This window comes from Molothrus ater, chromosome Z, assembly GCF_012460135.2.
Source record: "Molothrus ater isolate BHLD 08-10-18 breed brown headed cowbird chromosome Z, BPBGC_Mater_1.1, whole genome shotgun sequence".
Classification (NCBI taxonomy): domain Eukaryota; kingdom Metazoa; phylum Chordata; class Aves; order Passeriformes; family Icteridae; genus Molothrus; species Molothrus ater.
Window position 1 is genome coordinate 31,657,556 of NC_050511.2, and position 22,205 is coordinate 31,679,760.

At 34.4% G+C, this 22,205-nt stretch overlaps 1 protein-coding gene across 2 annotated transcripts in view; it reads right to left on the reverse strand.

Moving 5' to 3' along the window:
- Positions 1-2,064: 2,064 nt before the first annotated feature.
- TTC39B (tetratricopeptide repeat domain 39B) overlaps positions 2,065-22,205 on the reverse strand; it is a 78,182-nt gene continuing 58,041 nt past the window's right edge. For both annotated transcript variants that reach the window (XM_036403559.2, XM_036403558.2), the window contains 14 exons: positions 21,815-21,882; positions 19,833-19,897; positions 19,565-19,670; positions 18,139-18,204; positions 16,487-16,595; positions 15,588-15,655; positions 15,441-15,500; positions 14,976-15,137; positions 13,832-13,923; positions 13,426-13,546; positions 11,395-11,506; positions 7,907-8,024; positions 6,676-6,792; positions 2,065-5,659 (listed from right to left, as the gene is read on the reverse strand). In XM_036403559.2, coding sequence (XP_036259452.1) covers positions 5,563-5,659; positions 6,676-6,792; positions 7,907-8,024; positions 11,395-11,506; positions 13,426-13,546; positions 13,832-13,923; positions 14,976-15,137; positions 15,441-15,500; positions 15,588-15,655; positions 16,487-16,595; positions 18,139-18,204; positions 19,565-19,670; positions 19,833-19,897; positions 21,815-21,882 — 1,361 coding nt within the window. In that variant the 3' untranslated portion in view covers positions 2,065-5,562. The remainder of the gene's footprint in view (positions 5,660-6,675; positions 6,793-7,906; positions 8,025-11,394; positions 11,507-13,425; positions 13,547-13,831; positions 13,924-14,975; positions 15,138-15,440; positions 15,501-15,587; positions 15,656-16,486; positions 16,596-18,138; positions 18,205-19,564; positions 19,671-19,832; positions 19,898-21,814; positions 21,883-22,205) is intronic.

Here is a 22,205-nt window from a genome sequence, read left to right on the forward strand (position 1 = left end):
TGCAGAAAAACAGCCTGTAATTTGATATTCATTAGATGTATTCTCATGGGCCTCCAGAGTACACTGCACTTAAAGTAACATCTTGATGTTACTGTTCATCTTCTATGGCCACTCAGAACTCCCCATAACACATTTCACTTTCACCTTTTTTCCTTTTCTTCCAACTCACAAAAATCTGATTTTAACCATCTCCCACTCCAAAAATTAATTATGAAGCAGGCACAATGATTACAGTATTGTTAGTATTATTGCTTGCAATAAATGAAGTTGCTTCCACAGCATATGAACAGTCTAATGAAATTACTGTAAACTACAGGAGGAGAACTTTCCATTTGGGTTGTGAAAAGAAGCTGATCTTGAATTTTATGCATATTATAGAAAAAAAAGGTCTTAACTTTCTTCAAAGTGCAAAACCAATTAATAGTAGGTGAAAGATCACCTGACATTCTTTCATTGTCAAAAGTTTTCAATGTTCCTATGTAAAAACTAATAGAGATGGATTTGAAGAGACTTTACTGGTATGACTAGAATTTGGAGATTTGAGCCATGCACCTTTTCCAAGTAAAGCTTGAGCATGCATATTCTACACCCACCAATGAAATTTTTAACTACAGCTAGATTCCTTTGTAGAATACTGCTTATGTAAGTTCATCAATGCATGCAATACAGAACCTCTCTTAAAAGAGAAACAACCTCATCAAGGTGGGTCGGGCGTTACAAATGAAAGTTTTATATCTGTACTGAGCACGTGTAGGCAATGTGTTTTGCCTGGATATAAGTTCCATGATCTTGAGCACATCTGTAATGAAAATAAAATCATACTTAAATTCATACTGCCCTTTTTTCTACAACTAAGTTTAATTCTGAAGATCACCTAATGCTCTGGAACAAGTTAAGCCTAATATAAGCTATATAAATAGCATTAACCTAATTTTACACATCTTTCCACCCTGACTGTAAATACTGATGTAACATGTCATTTAAGCATATCAGTAAAATTATCCTTATATACTCTTATATACACTGTACAGTAAGAATATTGAGTTTTGAGGTCCACATTTACATGCTCAAGCAGGTAAGACCATTAACCTCTCAGGCAGGATTTTAGTAAAACCTTAACTTTTCCCATAGTCACCTGACGTGAACACTAAGTATTTTCCATGCTTCAATGGCACAGATATTGAATCTCAACCACTGCAGTTTTCATGGAACAGAAGACCTGACACAGAAAACAGAAACATCTCCTACGGCTTATGTGTTTGAAGAAGTTCTCTCTTTAGGTAAGTGACTAAATCTAGGAAGGTGCTCCTACCTTAGGGATTACTAGCTGACATGTGCTTCTCTACAGATTGGAAGTACATGCTTACACTACTACAAAAAGGAAAGTATTTAATCTTGGAATCACTAAGCATTAAATTCGTTATGCTAACCATGAACTCTTGACTTTTTTTTTCCCAGAAGGTACTCTTCTACAAATTGCAAAGTTAAGAGCCACACTGTTTCTTTATGAAGCTGTCCTATAGCATTTATTACCAGATTACAGGGAAAAATACAAATCAAAACCCAGAACACAATTAAAAAAAAAAAAATTCCAAAACATGAGTAGCACCACAAAACCCTCCCAAAAAACCAAGAAACCCTGCAGCTTATTTTCTATTTGCAATCTACATTTAAAAGACCCTTTATTCACTCAACAGACCTTGACAGCTTTATGCAACCTCTCAGTCTGGACTGGTTGTATAAGAGCTCTATGCTTAAGGTAGCATTTATAAATTAGAGATCAGGCCTTATTTGATGATAATGCTTTGGTAAATCTCATCTGGAGGTTCTTGACGTACAACTAAAATACAGTGCCAAATTTAGCACTTGGTAGCACAAGCATATGTGATTTATTCCTCTGAAGAGTAAATCCAGTCCATAATAATGAACATTTCTACATGTTCTTTAAACCAGAAGATACTTCATTCCTCATTTTCTGTTTTTCCTCCCTCATTGTTTACTCATCAAGTACCAGATAAGATACATGTGCAAACCTTAGTAGATTAGAAGCAAAGAGACTGCAGCACCAGGGGAAATACAAACATTCTTTGTTGCACTAGGCAGTGTAAGAATACACAGAAACAAAGGACATGAAACATTAGGATTAGTAATAAAATAACCGCAAAGTCTAAGTTGAATTTGTAACAAGAAATTACTTGTTTTATACATTACATTGCAAGGTGTTTTAGAAACGTAAAAAGATCTGATTGTTATACATTTCTATGGCCATAAAGTGCTACATACAGCTGCTATCCCATGTGTATAAGAACAGATATATAACAATCTTGCATCAGCTTTAACATATATTTTGCTTTCAATTTTTTTTAAAAACAGAAATTCATTCTTTATTCTGATGAATAAAGACTTACAAACCATAGTACAATGATGTTTCAACAGATTAATAATTGATTGATATGCACAGATATGAAGTTTTTTGTAATAGTTTCTAAGTAGGCAATTCTTAATCAGAGAAGCTTTGTCCTATAACCAGGCTAATTTATTATTGCTTACCTTAAAAAAAAAATCTATTATTGGAAAGAACTATAGATAACCTTTTGTCATAATGTAACTGTAAGATCAGCCTTTCTTGCTTAAACTAACAAGTTAAATTTGCTCTTGTATATATTATAATTCCTACTATTATCAAGAGAGGCTATAGCATCATAGGTAAATGATCAGCTTTGTTTAGTTAAGTCTCAGCAGAATAGTCAAAATTCCCATGGAGGATGAGCATGTGCAGTGAGTATTATAAACAGCAGTTAAGACTAAATCAGAGCTGTATTTAAGGCCGAGTACAGAATACAGCAGATTAAAAAAAAATTTTAAAAGTCACAGACCCTTTGTATGAACACTTAGACAGGAATCGCTTAACTCAGGCATAATGTCGTAAATACTACTGCATCACAGATGCATTGTGTCAAGGAAGCATGCACTTTTCTGTAGCATTTGGAAACCTAAGCATCTCTTGCAGCTCTATGGAGACCCACCTTAACTGAAGGGTAACAAATCACTCTCACACATTTGTATGTCCGCTGTTAATAACTTGGAAAAAAAATGTTCAGAATAAAGCTTAAAGTAAGAATTCTGATCAGTCAATCTTTCTAGCCAAGTCTGGAACAGCAGCACAGAAAGGAGGCAAGCTCTAAATAGCACTTAATATTGGGTCCTCAAAACACTACAGAGGGTACTGGAAATTTCTGTGCATAAGCATGTCTCTTCAGTCAGTAATATCACCCATGGAAAAAGTACACTGCTTCTTGAAGCTTTGTACTAAACTTTGAAAAAATCAGTTTCTAATGAAGATCACTGTTCATTTTTTGTTAGTTTTGATTTCTATCTCAAATCACCCCTAAAATATTAGCTGTAAGACACTCCCCACAAAAACAAGAGATCAGAGACTACATCATGCTCCGCCCAGAGAGTCTGTAGTCCCAGTTATAACTCTCCTGAAATGAAGTACTGTTTGGAACACAAATTACAGAAGTTTTACTGGTAATTTTTCCCATCACCTTCTACAGAAAAATAAAGCAGACCCCAATTCAATAATCAGATTAAACTAAAATAATCCTAAATTGAACATATAATGCCCACAGATGCATCAAAAGTATTTTCTGAAAATACATGAGTTTATGCTCACTACAATCAGATACATATAAATGGGTAAATCTTTAGAGAAGTCATTTGACAGCATATGCTAATCTCTGTTTTGAGGTTTAGCTACAGTCAACTGAATATATATGAAAATAAACATGCATACATTATCAGTAATTCAGTGTCTTGGGTATTTAAGCTTCAAATTTACATGTGTATAATTTAACATAGTAAGTTACACATGTACAATAGGCACACATTCCAACCAACAAAGAAAGACTTTGGATCAGGTTTCCATTTTGAAAGACCCATTATGTTTATTTAGCTAATATTTTTAAACTCTTACTTCTCCTGTAAATATACCACTCTATTACAGAATTATAAGCAATTAAATGACCCCATTATTTATAAGTCATAGAAGAAAGCTGTGTTCTCAGTAACCTGAGAAGAACTTCTATAGATCATATTGAATGTTTAATTAGAAATTTCACTTACTCATTTACTGAGGACACATTCTTCACCTATTTCTTTCGTCCTGATTTTGTTTGGGTGGTAGTTAAGGGCAGCGAATCACATACATGAGCACAGGTACTATGAATTTACTGTGCAGAAGTAAACATACGAGACATGGATAAAATATGGAAATGGCAAGTTTCACAATAGCTAGTGAAAGAAGAGTTATTGGGTGTATACTTAAAAAAGAGATATATTTTTCTTTTTAAGAACAGACAGATAGAATCTGTGTAAATAAATGGGAAATTCAATTTCATACTGCTGTTTGCATAGAAGCATGAAAGGAAAAATGCACTTATAATTATCTCAATTTTACTGCACATTTTTGGTAGAAATTAGATTAGAATATGCACATTTTCTTAACAGCAAGATTAAAAGTGGATTCTTGATGCACAATTAACTTCTGTTAATATGAATTCTAACTTGTTATTAGGAAAATACACAAATCCACCAATATTTTATTTACTTTGGCTGGGATCCAAGAACAGAGAAAACCAACTAGGGTGCTAGTCTACAAATACTAAATGATCGCTTTAAAAAGGGAAAGAACAATCCTTTCTCCAGATCCATGACAGGGAAGATGGGAAACAATCAGTTTCAGTTGTGTCAAGAACTATTTGGAGTAGACATCAGGCAAAATTTCCCAGTCTTTTCTCAATGGGAAAGACATCCTGTGTAAGTTCCAAAATGACTGTTCTCAGTGCTTTTTTGTTAAACAGGTGAAATAAATCTGTCAGGATCAACTTAAGACTACTTTAGAACAAGGACATAACGTCCTTTGTAGCTCTGCTTTTCTACAAGTGAAAAATATCTCCTAATATGCCTTTCTTTTGACTGAAACAGACCTGCAAAGACATTATAACTGTAGCCCTGCTTAGCTTCATCTGACAGAGTAAAAATATTGCACTTCACACAGTTTAATTTTGTTCCCAAAATAAAATTAAGTCAAAAATTACTAATTCTTTCCTCTGGAACACAAATTTCAGAATATGTTATGGAAAAAAATGTGGGTAAGGTTATCTGCAGACATTGCATTTTTGTTCCAGAGGAGAAAAGAGTCTCAAGTGCACTGCAGAAAATAAAACTTTCAAAAAATGCAGAAATTATCACCAGTTCCACTGCATAACCTGCATCTGTTCTTATATAAAAAAAATAAAGTATTTTCATTAAACTTTATTGCACCATCACCTTTTTTTAAAAAATATCCCCCATTCAAGTCAAATATTAAATTATTTTTATCAACAAAATATAAGGTCTTCTTTAACAGCATGTAGGTACAGTATAGGCGCTATACAGAAAAGTCTTAAAGAATGACATCAAATCAGAAGTGACAGAAAACAATCATTATGTTCTTCTCTATGATTAAAAAAAAGATTGTGTAGGCTATTTATTGTATGCATGAAAAGCATCCCTTCTCATTCAAGGTGTTGAAGCAGGTGACACCTTCAAGCTGTCAAGTGCTGCATGAATTCTGAAGTGCAACCTGGACTCCATAGAGTATTCCTTGTAGTTGTTTCTGCAAAACAGACAACTTATTTTAAGAAAAAGATGTTTGGATTGAATTGTTTAAACTTCCGATGTTTGTAAGTTAACAATCTTTATTCCTTCAACAGGAAGCGGAGACTGACACAAAGATGAGTTATGAGATATTTAAAACTACATCCACAAATTAAGTGAAGAAAACGTAGACCAATACTAAAATTAAATGTCCTCATAAACTGAATCCATGTCTTAGCATCTCTTTCACTTATTTTGATCCTTTTAACAGACCTCCCAAATACTAAAATTTGCTGTGAAAAGACAAGCCAAAGTCTTTTCTAACTACAGAAAAGGGTATTAGTAGAAAATGTAGGCTTCGACTCAGAACACAATTCAGCCAGAGTAATAAACATCATATGTACAGAAATCATATTCTGTAAATCCCATCCCCCCAAAACAAACAAACAAGCAAAAAAAAACCCATGAGGGGACACTATTGCAAGACTGGGCTACTTCTCCATTAACACAAGAGACATTCTATCTTACACTACAATCTACAGATGATGCAAATATGCTGCTCTACAGTACATTAAACTCTCAACTGGTCTTCTGCAACACCATGTGAAAGGAAAAAGGGGTGCAGTCAGACAGGTGTAGTGGCTTTTGACCTCTCTTATGAACACCTTTAGTGGAACTGATTTAATTCCCACAGCTTCCCTCTAGGACAGAATGGTGCATATCCCTTCCCTGGACTCTCCAGCTTCATCCCATGCATGCAGTGGACCCTCAGCATCTCTGAAGCCCATACAAGAAATAAACATTTTCCCTTCAAACTGTGTCTTATTTGAATCTGTCTACTCCACTGTGTCTGAAGGACAGTTTCATGAAACTGCAAAATTCAACTATAATGGACAAGTCCTGCAAATCAAGAACAGAGATTTATAATTACTTGGATTTTGCAAGGAAGCTGTCAGGAAGAAAAAAACAAGTGTCCTCAATGCTGCAAATACACAGTTATTCTTAATTTACAAGGTGATAAAAAAATCCACTTACTTTGCTGTTTCTATGTATCTTATTGCTTTTTCTGTCTCATCCTGCTGTTTGTACAGAAGACCCAATTCATACAGCGTGAATGGCACCAAGTAGCTATCATATTTTATTTGCTTCTCACTAGAAAACCAGAAAAATACAAAAATGGTTACTTACAACCCTATTTTAAGTGACCAGTTAACTTTAAAAGCAATCACTGTCTGTAACAGCACATAGCCAGAAAAAAGATTCTGAAGCCTTTTTTACTGGTTAATTCTGTACACATTGATAAACAGTCTTGAAGCACCATAGCGCCCTAAACATGTAGAAAATAAAGTTGAACAAAATGTAAGTACTCCATGCACCAGAAAACTTTTACCCTCACCCATGCAAAACATACACTTTATGAAGAATTGTTGTCTTTAGTTTTTTTTTAAATACCTCAGCTATAAAAGCCTGCCAATTGCCAACTCCCTTTGGAAAAAGATATTTCAGAAATAGTGTTCCTTTAACTTGCAACCAACCAAAGCCCTCTGCCCTGTAACTCGCAATGTGCTTAACTAAACTCACATGGGACCTTAGAAACGGTAAGAGAAAACAAGATGGCAAGAGAACTAAAACACATTAACAATAACTCAATAACAAACTGTATTATTAATTTTTCTAAATAATTTGTTAGAAACATTGCACATGTAAATATGCTTCTTCAGCCCAAACACCTAAAAACTTACAAGACATTTTCAACTACAACCAGTACTGGACTCATGTTTTATATAGAAAAGCTCTTACAACTGGTATGGAGCTGACACCTGAAAATCCACAGCACAGGAGAAACCAGTCTTCAACTGACACATGTAACAACAACTTCTCATCTACATGGGGAAGCATTAATTACTGAACTGAAGCATTAACTACTAAATACTGAATTTAAAAAATAAGCCAAACAAACACTAAACCTATCTGTATTGTCATTACTTACAGGTAGCTCTGCAAATACAATTCCAAATGTATTTGGATATGACCCGACAGTTTGATTTATTTAGCCTCAAACACCACATATATAAAGCTACAGTAAGCGTTAAATTGCTACAGAAAAATACATGCAAAGTCTTCTGGTTTTCTACTTTCAGAGGTGTTTTAATTGCAGGTCCTTAACATGATGTTTAATTAGTCAAAATTCTAGCATGACAGCTGCAACAGGAGTATCAGAAATGTCACCAAAAACTAGAAAATCTATTTCTGTTATTTTTTTTACCTTTGAATTACTTTACTGAAACATAATTCAGCTTGCATGAGTCTTCCCAAGTGTTTCAGACAGAGGCCTTTCAGTAGCTGCAACATGCACACATCATCCACATAGTATTCACTGTGATCTAACAGTAAAAGTGAGATATGTCAAACAATTTGAAGACATCATGAAAGGAAAATTAGATTTTCAATAGGGAATATATATTCAGACGCAGGATGTTGCTTCTTATGTTCTATACCTCAAAATGTACATATCCTTCAGGCATGGTTTAAAATACTGTTTACTAAAGAAGACGCATCCATGACATCTGTATCTTTCTCTTAAAAGAAGGCAAAGAAGAAATAAGAAATTGAAACATCCAACAAATGGCATAAACTTCATTAACTAAAGATTAAACAGTCAATAATTAAATATATTACATTACATAAATACTCATTAATTAAAGATTTCTTACTTGCCTTACTTAAAGACTTCTTACTTCTTTATAGCTAAAACTACAGTGAGACAGGAACCATCATATTATCTTAACAGCTTCCCCTGTAACAGAGCACTGGCAGACCTCCAGTAGCATCAGTAGCATAAAAAAACCTGTAAAACCACACCATGACTCTCTTACAGAATTCTTCAAAAGCATCATTTTGCGGTACAAATTCAAGAAACAATGTTTACTAATATTTTTATCATCTCTAATGTTTGAGAGGTCTCAGAAGTAGTGCATAATATTTGAAAAATATTTGAAAATAAGTAATAGCGTATAATATTTGAAAAACTTTATTGAAAGTCTTATGTTCAATAGAGCTAAAAATATCAGATGAAAGAGGGTGTTTGACTCAATTCAAAATTTACTTAACAAGTGTGATCCTTTTTAGTTCCCTTAGTTTGTAGCATTTGCTGGGTACATGGAAGGAAAAAAAGGAAAGAAAACACATATGGATAGACAGATGGCACCACATACATTAACAATTCAGGAAGTAAAACACTCTCCCTTCAGATCATGTTGTTTACAACTAATTACCAGCTCTCTAAGGTCACATTAATTTTTTTCCTTAATAGTCTGCCAAAGAAATCCTACATAAACAGTTCTGAAACATGCAAGACTAATGCATTTTTGGACTCCACAAAGTGCTTTGCGCCATCATGTTCAGCCTTATTTCTGTCTATGTTTAAACCCAGAAAGTCTTGATAGATTGTAGCTGACAGACTGCGCTTTTAGGGACAGCAGAAGTGCAGCGCATGAGTAGTTAGCATTCTCTCTAGCCTGTTCTGCTAGGCTAGGGTGTTGGACTCTGTGACTGTCTCCTGAAGGACTCATTCATTGAAATAACTGGGGGCATGCACTGATGTCAGTTAGGGCTCACCAGTCTTTAAAAACTTCAACTAGTACTCTAATTTCCCAAAAGAATAGAAGCTAAAACATTAACACTAAATGCACAAATAACAAATGCACAGGCCAATTTAACACAGATAACCTTGCAATAAATTGGGAGAACCATCTTTGCAGCTGCAGTGGTCTACACCAAAGGATATATCAATACCAGGATAAAAAAACAAGCAAAAACTGATTTTTTCTTGAAGTTAAATAATCTGGTTTTATATATTGCATATGAAAAAAAAAAGATTCCCAGAAATCCTGTGGAAAACAAAATAAAAACACCATCTCTAATGTCCTCCATTTGTTCCTTCTACCATGTTTATTTTCAGCTCTATACAACATAAAATTATTTTCAGTCCTTGAGAGATTCCATGCTGCGCCTGTTCATGTGAAACAAATGAAGTAAAAGCAGTTCCGTGAAGTCTCAATCCCAAAATGACCTTTGTGTATAATCAACACCCTTCTCACAGCACCTTAGAAATCCTTTGATATTACTACCACTAAAAATGGTCTATTAAAATTATATTGTAACCTTGTCATACTCTGTCAGCAGCCTTAATTTTATTTTTTTTTTTGGAATTCAGTAGCAACTCTTTATTTTCACTGAATCCATATCTTTAAAAGCAGATCAAAATCACATATATGAAATCCAGAATAAAATTACATTTGACTGGAGTTATTACTAAGAAAACAACACAGAAAGTATATACACTTCCAGACTATATCCTATTTGCAAACAGTGAATTTCCATAAGAAAAAACACAGTGATTTTATCTCCATTGCTTTAGTTTTGGTACTTTGTACGTCTTTCCTCAGAGATTCGATAGGAAAATTTACTTCACTGTTACAATAGATGAGCACTTCTAGTACAAATCACTGCACAATAAAGCACTGGATTTCCAACAGGTTCGGTTAGAACCCTCCATGTGGAACTCATGGGAATTACTTTATTTGCAAGTATCTTGCATATCACTACACTTTTGTTTTAATATTACAAGAAAAAAGGAAAACACTTGAGATTTAAAAGGCACACAATTGATTCTGCAGAAAAGTGAAGGGCAACACAGAAAATAAAGGAACCCCATTCAAACATGGCCATGCAGGTTACTCTCATTTGGTTTATTATATCATCCAGATTTGACCATTATAAATTCCTTGTACGTCCCTGTATAATTTCTTATGCATCACCTCAATTTACACTATAAATCATACTTAGATATATATTACGTTTCAGAATTGCTGTTTTAACCACTAAATTGTTCATAAGTGTGACTTAGGGTTTAGTGTTCATAACCACTAAACCACATAACCACTAAACCGCTAAATTGTTCATAAGTGTGACTAGAATCTGGGTTCAATAAAAATTATTTTAATGAATTATCATTTAAAAAGATTCACATGAAAAATGGTAATATTTATTCTAGAAAAACTCAAAAGAGAATTCTCCCCAAAAATTCACACGACAGGTAAAAGAACCATCCTGATAAAATCTCACAAAAATCAAGTACTTGTGCAGTAAACCAGTTGGAATAAATTAATTTAAATTCTTTTAGGAGTAAATTATGGGCTGATTCTCTAAACATTACTCCAAGATGTAAAACCATGGTCAAAGTTTATTCGTTTAGTATGTTTAATTTTACAACTAGCAAATGTGTTTTATTTTTCCAGAAAGCAAACAAAAAACCCGACTCATTCATGCATAGCACTTCATCAAATCTTTTATACTTTGTCATATTCTATGCAGCATGCATCCTATATAATAAAGCGTGATATAAATTGCTTTAGAAAAAATATTTTTCAGACATTTAAGATATTAGCAGATTATGGTCCAAGAACACTCTCAAACACAAGAAAAAACTAAGCTAGACCAGTTATGTTCTGTAACTAATAACCTCACGTCCCTGAGTTTTCTGTAGTCGTCTGCAGCATCAATCACACTGCATAAAGAACATATTGAAGAACCATTCTTAACTTTCATGAGGCTCCAAAACTTCTATACTTTGACTTAATTAGAACATTGTCAAAGCCAACACTTACTTTGCAGAATATGAGAAGACAAAAGCATAGAAAAAAATCAGCATTTCTTGTAAGATTATTAATTCCACCCTTATTGATCACTTACTAGTTTCATTTTGTAGAGCAGCTTCTTCTTTTTCAATTGTTACCAGTAAGTTTTCAGTGAGGTCGGCTCTTTTGCCCACAATTGCAAATCCATTCCAGACATACATCATTTCCTGATTAAAAAAAAACAAAACCAACCAGCCAACCAAAACAAAAAGGTGAGAAAAACTCATGGAATTGCATAAATATTTAACTAAAGAGTGCCTTTGAAAAGGCTGTTGTGGAACATTTTTGAGTACATAATATACTACCAAAGCTTGTTTTGGTACAACACATCTATGAATAGTAAAGGAAAAATTACATTGAATGTGTGTTGACAAAGTTAACCGGGGTTTCTAAGATTTGAGTGTTTTGATGCCTTTTTAATGGATTCTACTATCATGTATTTTCACAGATCTTCAGAAATTAAACTGAACAGATTTTATCAGGACAGTTTACCATCACCCACATAACACATCAGCAAAACCGGATGCTTTAGATTAAACTTGTGGTCCCTGCCACCTAAACTAAAGAAGGAGCTAAAAGTAGTTTCTTTCTGAAGGATGATAGGCAAATCTGGAATTTGCATTTGAGTGTGTTCTTGTATATACAGCATACTTATGTAAGCATGCACTCAGAAACATGCTCTAAATGCTCTAATCGATAGACAATTACCTTCCGTTCAGAGCAAAACTGGAGGTAGATAAAACTTCCTGGATAAAAATGTGATTCCAGTAGGCACATCCAACATATGATTTTACTATAATTTCTACAAAATTTTCTTGGAAAAAATCAAGGCAAATCCTGGAAACATATCTTCCCAGATGGCTCCATACAACAGTAAGCAATAAGCTTGTTTTGATACATTATCACATTGTAAAACTTGAGGAGAATGAGGGTTAATGCTAACCAACAAGGAGCTTGGCCAAGATCTTTACTCAGTCATTACAAACTAGAGTATCATTTGTTCTACTGTAATTGAAATTACACCTCTGAAATATGACGCCTAATGTCACTCTGAAGCTGATACAATACATTGGTGAAAAATTTCCACTTGCATTTGTAGTGTAAATATGTACATTTTCAGACAGAGAAAAAATCTGGTTGTATCAAAGTCTGAAACAGTGTTAATAACATCATCAACTACATCATGCTAGATTATTTCAGTTCTGTAGTCCTGTCCAACTTATACTTACTGAAATAAACCATACACTATGTTTGGTTATGCTTAGTCCATGATGAAAATATTCCTAAATTAAAACAGAATGCTGGATTTGACAGCAAGATCAAATATATATATACTCACAACTTACAAGCACTCTGCTGTACAAGCCCAAGACAAATTTTACTTAATCCTCTACATGCAATTTAATACAGAATGAATTTTAGAACCAGAGGATTAATTTTCTTTGGACTCTTCTTTCTATATCAATGAGCACTAACATAAGAAATTTCTTCTCAAATTAGGTTTTTCATGCACAGTTGTTGGTAAATTATGCACATACAAAGATTTTAGCATACACATATGAAAAGTATCACTGCTGTGCACATAGAAGTGGACTGTGCAATAGTAATGACTCTGATGTTAAAATACAGGAAATTAGAATAGCATTCATAAAGTTACTTTAGCTTCTGCTTGTTTTAATCAGACTCAATACAAGGGGAATAAAAAAAACACAACAAAAACCAACCACTACACTTCATTTTCATAAGAAAAACAGAAAGTACCAAAGTACTCTTTAACTTCCTAATGAGTCTAGAAGACAAGGACTAAAATCCTACCAACCTAAAGAACATTAATGCAGTTTTTTGTATGCTGAACTTTTCACATGAAAAATATGGCACTTGTTTCAGACTGCTGCTTAGTTGGTTGGTACTATGATCCAGTCTCTAATACTTTTCACCAAAATCACATTGCATTAATGCAGTACTTCTTTAAAAAATTTAAAATGCAGCCATATAATACCTGACAATATTATTCCTTCCCTGTATAATGAACTATTCTGATTTCTTTTCTCTTTGAAAAGGATGAAAACAAAGCAAGAACAAATACCAAGGCAGGTAATATCAGCTTCACTGGTTGAGGACATGCATAGCGTCGAGCTTTCCTTACTGCAAACTTCTCAGTTGGGATAGATTTTCCTGCAATTCTCTGTTTTAGACCATCCACTTGTCTACATGAAGGGAAAATGGAAAAAAAAAGTTTTTTATTGGTATTTTTTTTCATCTCATTTCAGTTAGAAAGATTTACTGTTATCCCCTAAATATAACATTTTAAAATTTTTTTACACCATGGAGACCAGAGCTGCAGGATTTATCTTTGCTGATAAAAGCAATTCTAATGCTAAGGGAAAAGAGAAAAAATGGAAAGTTTACGGTTATAAGCAAGAAGTAAGTCACACAAGATAAAGACATGGGGGGACAAAGAGTACACATTCAGCTGCTTTATAAAAGTTTACCTGAATAAAGACACTATGTCCTCACCAGTCCTCTTCAAATCATCCTCCGAAAGCATACACAGAATTGCTGCCTTCTGGAATACGTATATTGCCTATTTCAAAAAGAAACAGCAACAGATTACCACATCTAATTTTCTGTGTTTAATCAATACATTGAAGACTCAAATCTCTCACCCAATTGCTGTAGCAAAGTATTCCCATAATTCTCAGGCAGATATAACTATAAAAGTTTAGTATTCCCTTTGTCACAGAATTTATGCTGTAAGTTTATTTTTAATGTATTTATATTTTTATATTAGTCAGAAAGTTAAAAGGTATCTCCTGCAAAAAACAGGAGAATTTATTATGCAAACCACTGTCAAAGAGATGAGGTTAAATGACTTAACTGTTCTAAAGTCCATTACTGTTATTATATGATCTATTACATGTAGAGACATGAAAAAAACGGAAGGAAATATCTGGGTACTGATTCAAGGAATGTTTAACTGGGTTTTGCAGGAAAAAAAATCCGTAATTCTATTAAAGACACTTGCATTTCATGTTGAATATACTATTCTCTTCCTCTTTTGCCAAGAATTAGATGTATACCCTTTTTCATTAAGAAAATAAAACAGTAATCTATAGAGGAATAGATAATAATAATGCATAAAAGGTTATTGGCACATTGTGCTTGGTTCATACCCTGAAAGGTTTTATAAGGAAAAGGTTATCTGATAGCCCAGCTTTTCTTGTGAGATCCTGTCCCCAGCAGCCTTTCTCATTTTGTGCCAAAAAGCATCTGATGAGTAGATGTGTGTGTTTATAAACACCAAACACATTTTCTTTAGCCAAGTTTTACTAGTGAATATTAGAATTTGACTTGAGAGAAAAGTTTACAGTTTTCCTATCCCTCTTCTTTCTCCCAACTTGGGTAAGCACCTCCATTTTTGGATGGGCCAAAGCATTGCTGCTTATGGTTCTGCTGCTTCAAAACATGAAATAAAAAGTCATCCTTAACCACACAGTTAAAATAGTTTGGTCCCATTGTGTCTTTGTTCATGAGCTTCTCAGGAAGGCAAACATTACACTTATTGTGCAAAATTAAAACTGACTTTAACTGTAGAGACCACTGGTATACCACAACAACGTCCACCTGCCCATTTACCTTAGACCACCTGCTCTCTTTGCTGAGCAGGTCTGCATACCGATATGCCTGAAGCCAGTCCTGCTGGAAGGTGTAGCACCACATCAGTTCCCAGTAACAGAGATGATGAATCTGTTTCCACTCTTGCTGGGCTGCTATGCAGTCTTGGAACCTCAACTGTGCCTATGAGTGAGTAGTTAAGGAAGAATGATGAAAACTGGCTCAATTACAGCTCCATGTGAGAGCAGTGTCTAATTACAGGACAAGTTCTTACCTAGCACCCAGGTGGAAAACACCTGACAAGTAAAATGAGATAAACTTCCCCTTCAGTCTCACTTAGAGAGAGGGCTGGAATCAACATTGACAGTGAATGTGAACAGGGATAACAGCATACTTATCAGTCCAACTGATAAGTAGATGAATTCATTGTTTTTCTGCCTCAGGCTAAACACTAAACAAAAATCTTAGAAAGAAAGTATCATTTACCTTTTCAAAATTTCCTTTCAGTATATCTATTCTGGCAGCATAAAATAGAATAATGGAACCCTTGAAAAGAGATGAGAAAAATAACCAGTTAGGAGTTTGAGCATAGAGAAATACATTCCTGTTACAAAATTTATTAGAAATACGCACATTTGGAAATTTCAGGAGGTAGGGTTCGAGGAGACTGTCTGCTTCCTGAAGGTTGGCTTCCCCTGTACCTAGAAAATGTAACAAACCAACCTCAATGTACTTAAAAGAATCCAAGTTTCATAGACTAAGATTTTGTTTTCACATTGTATTTGATAGATCAATGGATGATAGCTTTGAAAGCAGAATTATTTCATCATATTGTGTTTCTATAAACTAAATGTTTGTCCCAAAGATACTATGTGATTTAAAAATACTAAATGTCTGTAAATTGAAAAAAATTACATACAATATAGGAATATTTTTGAGACTGTTCCATTACTGATCCTAGTTATGTTTTTAAATCCCTTTAATTGCTTTAGCAAGACAGGAAAACATCCTCAGCTGCCTCTTCTTCTAATTTTGAACTCAGTAATGAAATACAAGTGATACTGGAAGAAATGAAGTTCTCCTTAATTTCCTGATGAGCCTGAGGGACAAGTACTAAAATACTTAAATATTAAAGAATGAGAAAATATATGGTAAAGAAGCATATAGAATTAATTATGACTTCCAGCTCTAAACAGCAAAAACAATTAGTTCTGGTTGTATAGCTTTTTTCTGGAGATAGTTTTCACAACATCTGATGTTAATTTATGGATAATGACTTTTCTGAACTTAACAATATTTTGCAATATTTTGCTGTTGAGACAGCCCTGCAAATGGAGCAAGATGTTGGTATAACACTAACTACCCTCACTATTTCTGCAGACACAGCTTTGTCATGGATATTAATTTTAGATCATAATTAAGTATACAGCAAACTCCTACTTGGCCACAATTTTGAAATTCTGTTATAAAAATAAATCACAATAACTATCATAAGGTGTAGCATGACTGAAAAGCTACACAGTGGGTCTCACCAAGGATTAAGGAGACGTAAGTATGATAAACCAACAGGGTGAAAGTACACAGAATGGCCCTCAAACTGCTGCCAGATGCGCCTTCCCGTAGTTGGCAGAGGCCCAACTCCTAAGAAATATCACAAACACATGCAGAATTAACTATAAGTATACAGAGTTACTATCAATTTTTTTCTGGCTAATGAAAATTCAGTTTTCCTTTCAGACGTAAGTATTTCATAATTCAGTACTTATCTCAAATCCAACACAATCCTCTACCAAAAAGTTTCTGCGACAGCTAATAGCACTCAGGAAGAAGACTAATCAAACTCTTAATAAGAACATGCATTTCAGTGCTCTGGTGAAATGGGAACACCACATGAACCATGCAGACACACAGGTCTACAACCCTTCCCCACTGTGTTCTGACTCTGAACCTTTCAGAATAACATCCTTCAATCTACGTTCGGTGGAAAACTCTCTCAACTGTTCCAGTGCTACTTGTCGGTGCGAGTCTTCCTTCACTGAAAACCCTGGCTATCCTCAATTCTCTTCCATCAAGTCAGCTATTAGTCAACTATTTTGAGGCTCTGACCAAAATATTACCCCTGCTGGTACACCAGTGTCTAAAGACAGATCCAGATTCATGGAGCCTTATGCAGATCTTAACACATGAGACTTCCCTTACGTTTCTGTTTAGACCCATTACATAACATCTTGACTATCTGAAGGGTGTGGAGCTCACAGCTTCCCTAATCAAAAGCAGTGACTCCCCAGAAATGTAATTTTGCCTCAAAACAAATATTAACAGATCGGTTATATTGCATAGCAACTTGATGAATTATAGGAGAATTCAAGCATCACACAAAAATAAATTGTGATGATATTTCAAAATCATTCTTTTTCTTTCAGCCTTTACTGCATTTTTAGTCAGGGAAAAATGTGTATTTTGGAAGATCTTCAGCAAGAACCAGGTTTTATGGAGGAAGAAACTGAATGAACTGGTCTCTACTGAAGTCTAATTTCACAGCAGGAGAATCATATTGTGGACAATCTAACAGCAATAAGACCATATGGTGACTGCAGCTATAGTAATTTGAAGTTCAGTTGTGTGCAGTTCTGTGGGTCGCCTCATTACAATTTCTTACTTGAGGTTTTTCATTTCTTATGGGCATCAAAATGAGTTTTAAAGAGCTGTAAAATAATTACAAAACAAATTACAAATATTTTTGTCATCCATGAGAGAAAGATGTACCTAGAGTCCAGGATGACACATGATATTCAGAATTTTTTTTTCCCAAAGAAATGGGCTGGGATTTGGGGTGGAAAATGTAGAAATATGATTCTTCCCTCAGTTACTGGTGAGGAATGTCAATTTCCAACTATATCACCTAGGAAAAAAAGCTGATATGCCCTACTTAAGGATCAGCAAAAGGAAAGGACGTTGCATTGGCAAAATCTCCTCTTAAGTAAACTGGTCCTTTCCCATGCATGTTAAAGAGTGGAGTATCACCATATGTGCTTTTATGCCTGTATCATCTAACCCATTTCTCTTTTCAACAACAGTAAAATACTGATATTATACTTTCACTGTAGAATACATGGCATTAAATCCATCCAGTCTTTTATCTGAGAAAAAATTAATTTGAAAAAGCAAGTATCAAATTGAATACCCTATTGCCAGAAAATCCAATAAATTCAAGAAGTCGGAGGATCCTTCCTGGTAAAAGTGACAGCATCTGAAATACATTTAAAAATAAAAAGATAATTGTAAACATGTACACTTAAAAAAAAAAGTTACATTGCTATAAATGTGAACCAAAAAGGCCAGCTACTATGTTAAATGCTATTACACATTAGTAAAAAATTAATAAAAATTTTTTACATTAGTAAAAAATTAAAACATGAAAGAACTTGAAAGTAAACATGCATGCTCAGAATTCTGATAACCATCCAGCATGAAAACAGACAGAGTCCAGCTGTGCTTCTTTAGATAATGACAGATTTTTCTATCTTCAGCTGGTTAAAATTGCTTGTAAATTGTGGGTCTTTTAGAATGAAAGTCTTATCTATTTTAGTATGACTCACAACCTACAACTACCATGTTCCTATACTATTATTTCATTTTATTGGGGGTCTCACAGAGGCTCTACTTGTTCCTCCTGTGGGAGTACTGAATCAGCAGATCAGTGAGCATAATGGTTTTAGAAATACTAGCTGTTGCTATCATCCTTTAGGCCTCTATTATAGGCATTTTTGTTCCCTCTGTAACTGCATCCTCCACATCCTACACGACAGAAAATGTACAAATTTCATAACCACCTTTTCAATGAGCATTAAGAAGCAGGTCAACTTGAGGGTCAGTTTTTAGAAAGCTCCATTCACCCTAATACATTTTGCCCATCAGACACTTTTTCTGTTAAGCCTCCTACTGAGAGTACTCCATGAAGAATAGGAGAGGCAAGAACACTTATGAACACAGTTGCTTGAATTTTAAAGTCGGGTGCAGATAAACCTGAGTTCTTCTGACCATACTTAAAATTGGCCATCTCCAATCTAGAATGATACAGAAATTAACATACTGGCAGAAATCAACTTTAACCATTGCCATGACAGACGTGAAAAGGTAACTGTAGCAAATTGTAAAGAAAAGGCAATTTTCCTTTGCACCAACTCACTAAACTACTATGCATTCTTCTAACTATAATTATCTATGAGAATCTAGAGTATGTCACTGAAGCAAAAGAATGGGATACATGGGGGAGTTAAATTAAACAGTCACTCCAGGCATTTTGTAAGCACAGCATTAGCATCTTTAAAAATCCTGCTACGCACAGGTAGATGCAGCTTCTTTTTCACTTCAGAAATAGATGTATTAGTTATTCCCAGAGAACTAAACCTTTCAGAATAAACTAATAGAAACATCCCAGGAAGCATGCACGCCAGAAGCTAATGCTGGTTTCACATTGCATAAAACCTCCAAACCCCATATCTCTATTTTACAAATGCGTAAATGTTAAATCAGTTACAGTAGCACATATACAAAGAAAGACAATCCTACAGAATAACCCAATCGCCTTTTTGTAGAAGAAGTCATACCAAGTTGAATGCTCCAATTCCAAGATTTACTCCTCCTTCAAACTGGTAGTACGTTTCATTTTTGCTTTTGTTCCCCTGAGTCGTCTGTAGCACCTGATGACATTCCCTTGTGATGGAGGAAAAAAAGGAGGGAAGGTGAAACACAACATAGAAATTACTGATTGATGACTATGATGGATACAAAAATATTCCTTTGTGTTTTGGGAGCATTAATGCCACTCCAACTGCTTATATTACTTTTGAAGTCAAGTGTTTTCTAATAGCTTACTTGTATATTTGGTAACTTGTCCTAATTTTCAGGCCACCTTTGATAAAGTTGATCATATTTTCATCCTGGAAGAAAAAGATCTAACTGTAAAATATTGTGTGCTCATATTACACATAACACATACATAAAAATCCTCCAGCTACATATACATTTATTTATAAGTTTATGCTGTAGTAGAAAACACTAAAAATGTTTTTCAGTCACTAGATGTACCTCTAAGACTGACATTAACACTTGCTCTAAGTTGTCAGGGAAACATTTCTTTGTTGCACATTACAAATTTTTAAACTGAAGAGAGAGGTGAAAAAGTAAGTCGAAGTGTTAGTTATAGCAGAATTTGTGATGTATCTAAATGAACCAAGAAAGCTCTCCACCAGATGGTGCTGCAGGAACTGTTTCAAATATTTGGAAATGGCAATTCTGACATACACAAGGAAGCCGTACAGAAACTGGCAGAAGACAAACTGAAAAATCCCTCAAACAGATGAAACTCTATTGCTGATCAAAACTACCTGTGTTATTCAATTTATGTGCTTACTAACTTCTAGGAAAACCAAAACAAAGCCACAATATACTTGCCATCAAAACTAAATTCCTGAAAAGCAAAATAACGGTTCAACAGGATGAAATGTTTTCTCCTAGAATTCAAATAAAAGGGGAGGATGCTGGCATTTCAGAAATGCAAATTTAAATACTTAGGAACAGTAGATGCAACATGGAAAATGAAAAGAGCAACAAAAAAAGGCCTCAGAATGATCAACCAAAGGAAATTCTGGCTTCCATAAAAAGATTACCATTTTAAAACTCCTCATCTCTCTTGTCTACAAGTCTGAACACCCAAATACAAGTGTTTCAGTACAAGAATTCTATTTCCCTCTGAATGTTTACATTTTTGTTATCATCATCATCATCCTAACACTAATCATGGTCAGCCAAAGATGAAAAATATGAGGCAGCACAGCAATCAGCAGAGCAGGGTATTACAGTCAAAAGCAATACAGATGTGGTGTTTCAGAGAAAATATACATCTAATTTTTTTATTATTTTATACAGTCCTAACTCACCTCCTTCAACAACATTCTTTTCATGTTTAAAACAGACTCCACCCACTGAATAAAAATAAAGAGGGTTGCTTCCACATGGCTAGTAAAGGAGCAAGCTAGTTACAGGAAAGACTAGCATTCCATTAATAGTATTTCCTGACACTTCTGGCCAAATCAAGTAGTTCATAAGTCATAAGCCAAAGGAACTTAATCTGACCTTAGTACCCTATGTGCCTCGCTTCTTTCTCATAATTTATACTGGAAAAGATTATCTATAATATATATTTAATAAACACTTGTCAAACACTCACATACCTTCAAAAAGTATGAGGAACAACTCCTGTTTTCAAGAATCAAGTTTCAAATTGAATTTGAAAATTTTGTAGCATGAAGTGCCTGAATCACAACCTAAATCACTAGCACCACACAGTATAAAATACCAGATCTTTCTGTGAGCTGAATTGTTACCTCAGCAATGCTAAGCATGCCCATTTTATAAGCATTCATTACTGCATTATTCCTGACACCATGTGCACACACAGCAACACGGAATTGGAAATTACACATCAGCTGAATTTTTTTTAGCTGGAAAACATTCTACCCATTCATGCAAAAAATGACTTGCACTTTCAAACAATACACTTCCTCATACTTGAAAATATTTTTATGCAGGCACTGGACACTGTCCAATGTGATGCAAATCATTTAAACATACCACTTTGTATAAAACAGGACGTATGTTTAAAAGGTGGTATGTTTATACCTTAGGATACTACCTTGGTATCCGAATATCATCTTTGGTTATTCATACAAAGAAAGAGACAACTTTGCTGAGCAGCACAAGATTTACCATACTTTCAATTGCTGCCATGAAATAACATTCAATAGCAAAAAATTTTTGTTTGAACATCACATCTTTTGTTGAGAAATTGACTTTACCTGTACGAAGGTGAGAGCGGCTTTCTGTAATAAGCATTCAGCATAGCAGATTTCAGCATGCATTTCCTCTATATAAGAAAGAAAAGTTATTTACTATCAGCAATGTCATTGTCAATACTGTCTTCTTGGGGTCAATGGAACAAACAAAATGCTGCCAAGACAAGAAAGAAAAAAAAAATAAAGAAAAAAAAAAAAAAAGCAAAATTCTGCTGTTGCCATTTCAGTAACTGCTGAGTAATAGCTGTAACACACAAATCCCAACAGAATTCTTCTATTTCCCTTCTTCTCAGACAAAACATTGTCAGAGCTGACCTCAGTCTATGGCAAAAGCTACTTGACATTCTGGTAGATGGGTCTCCTATAATTTTCATTGATTCTAAGCTTAACAGCC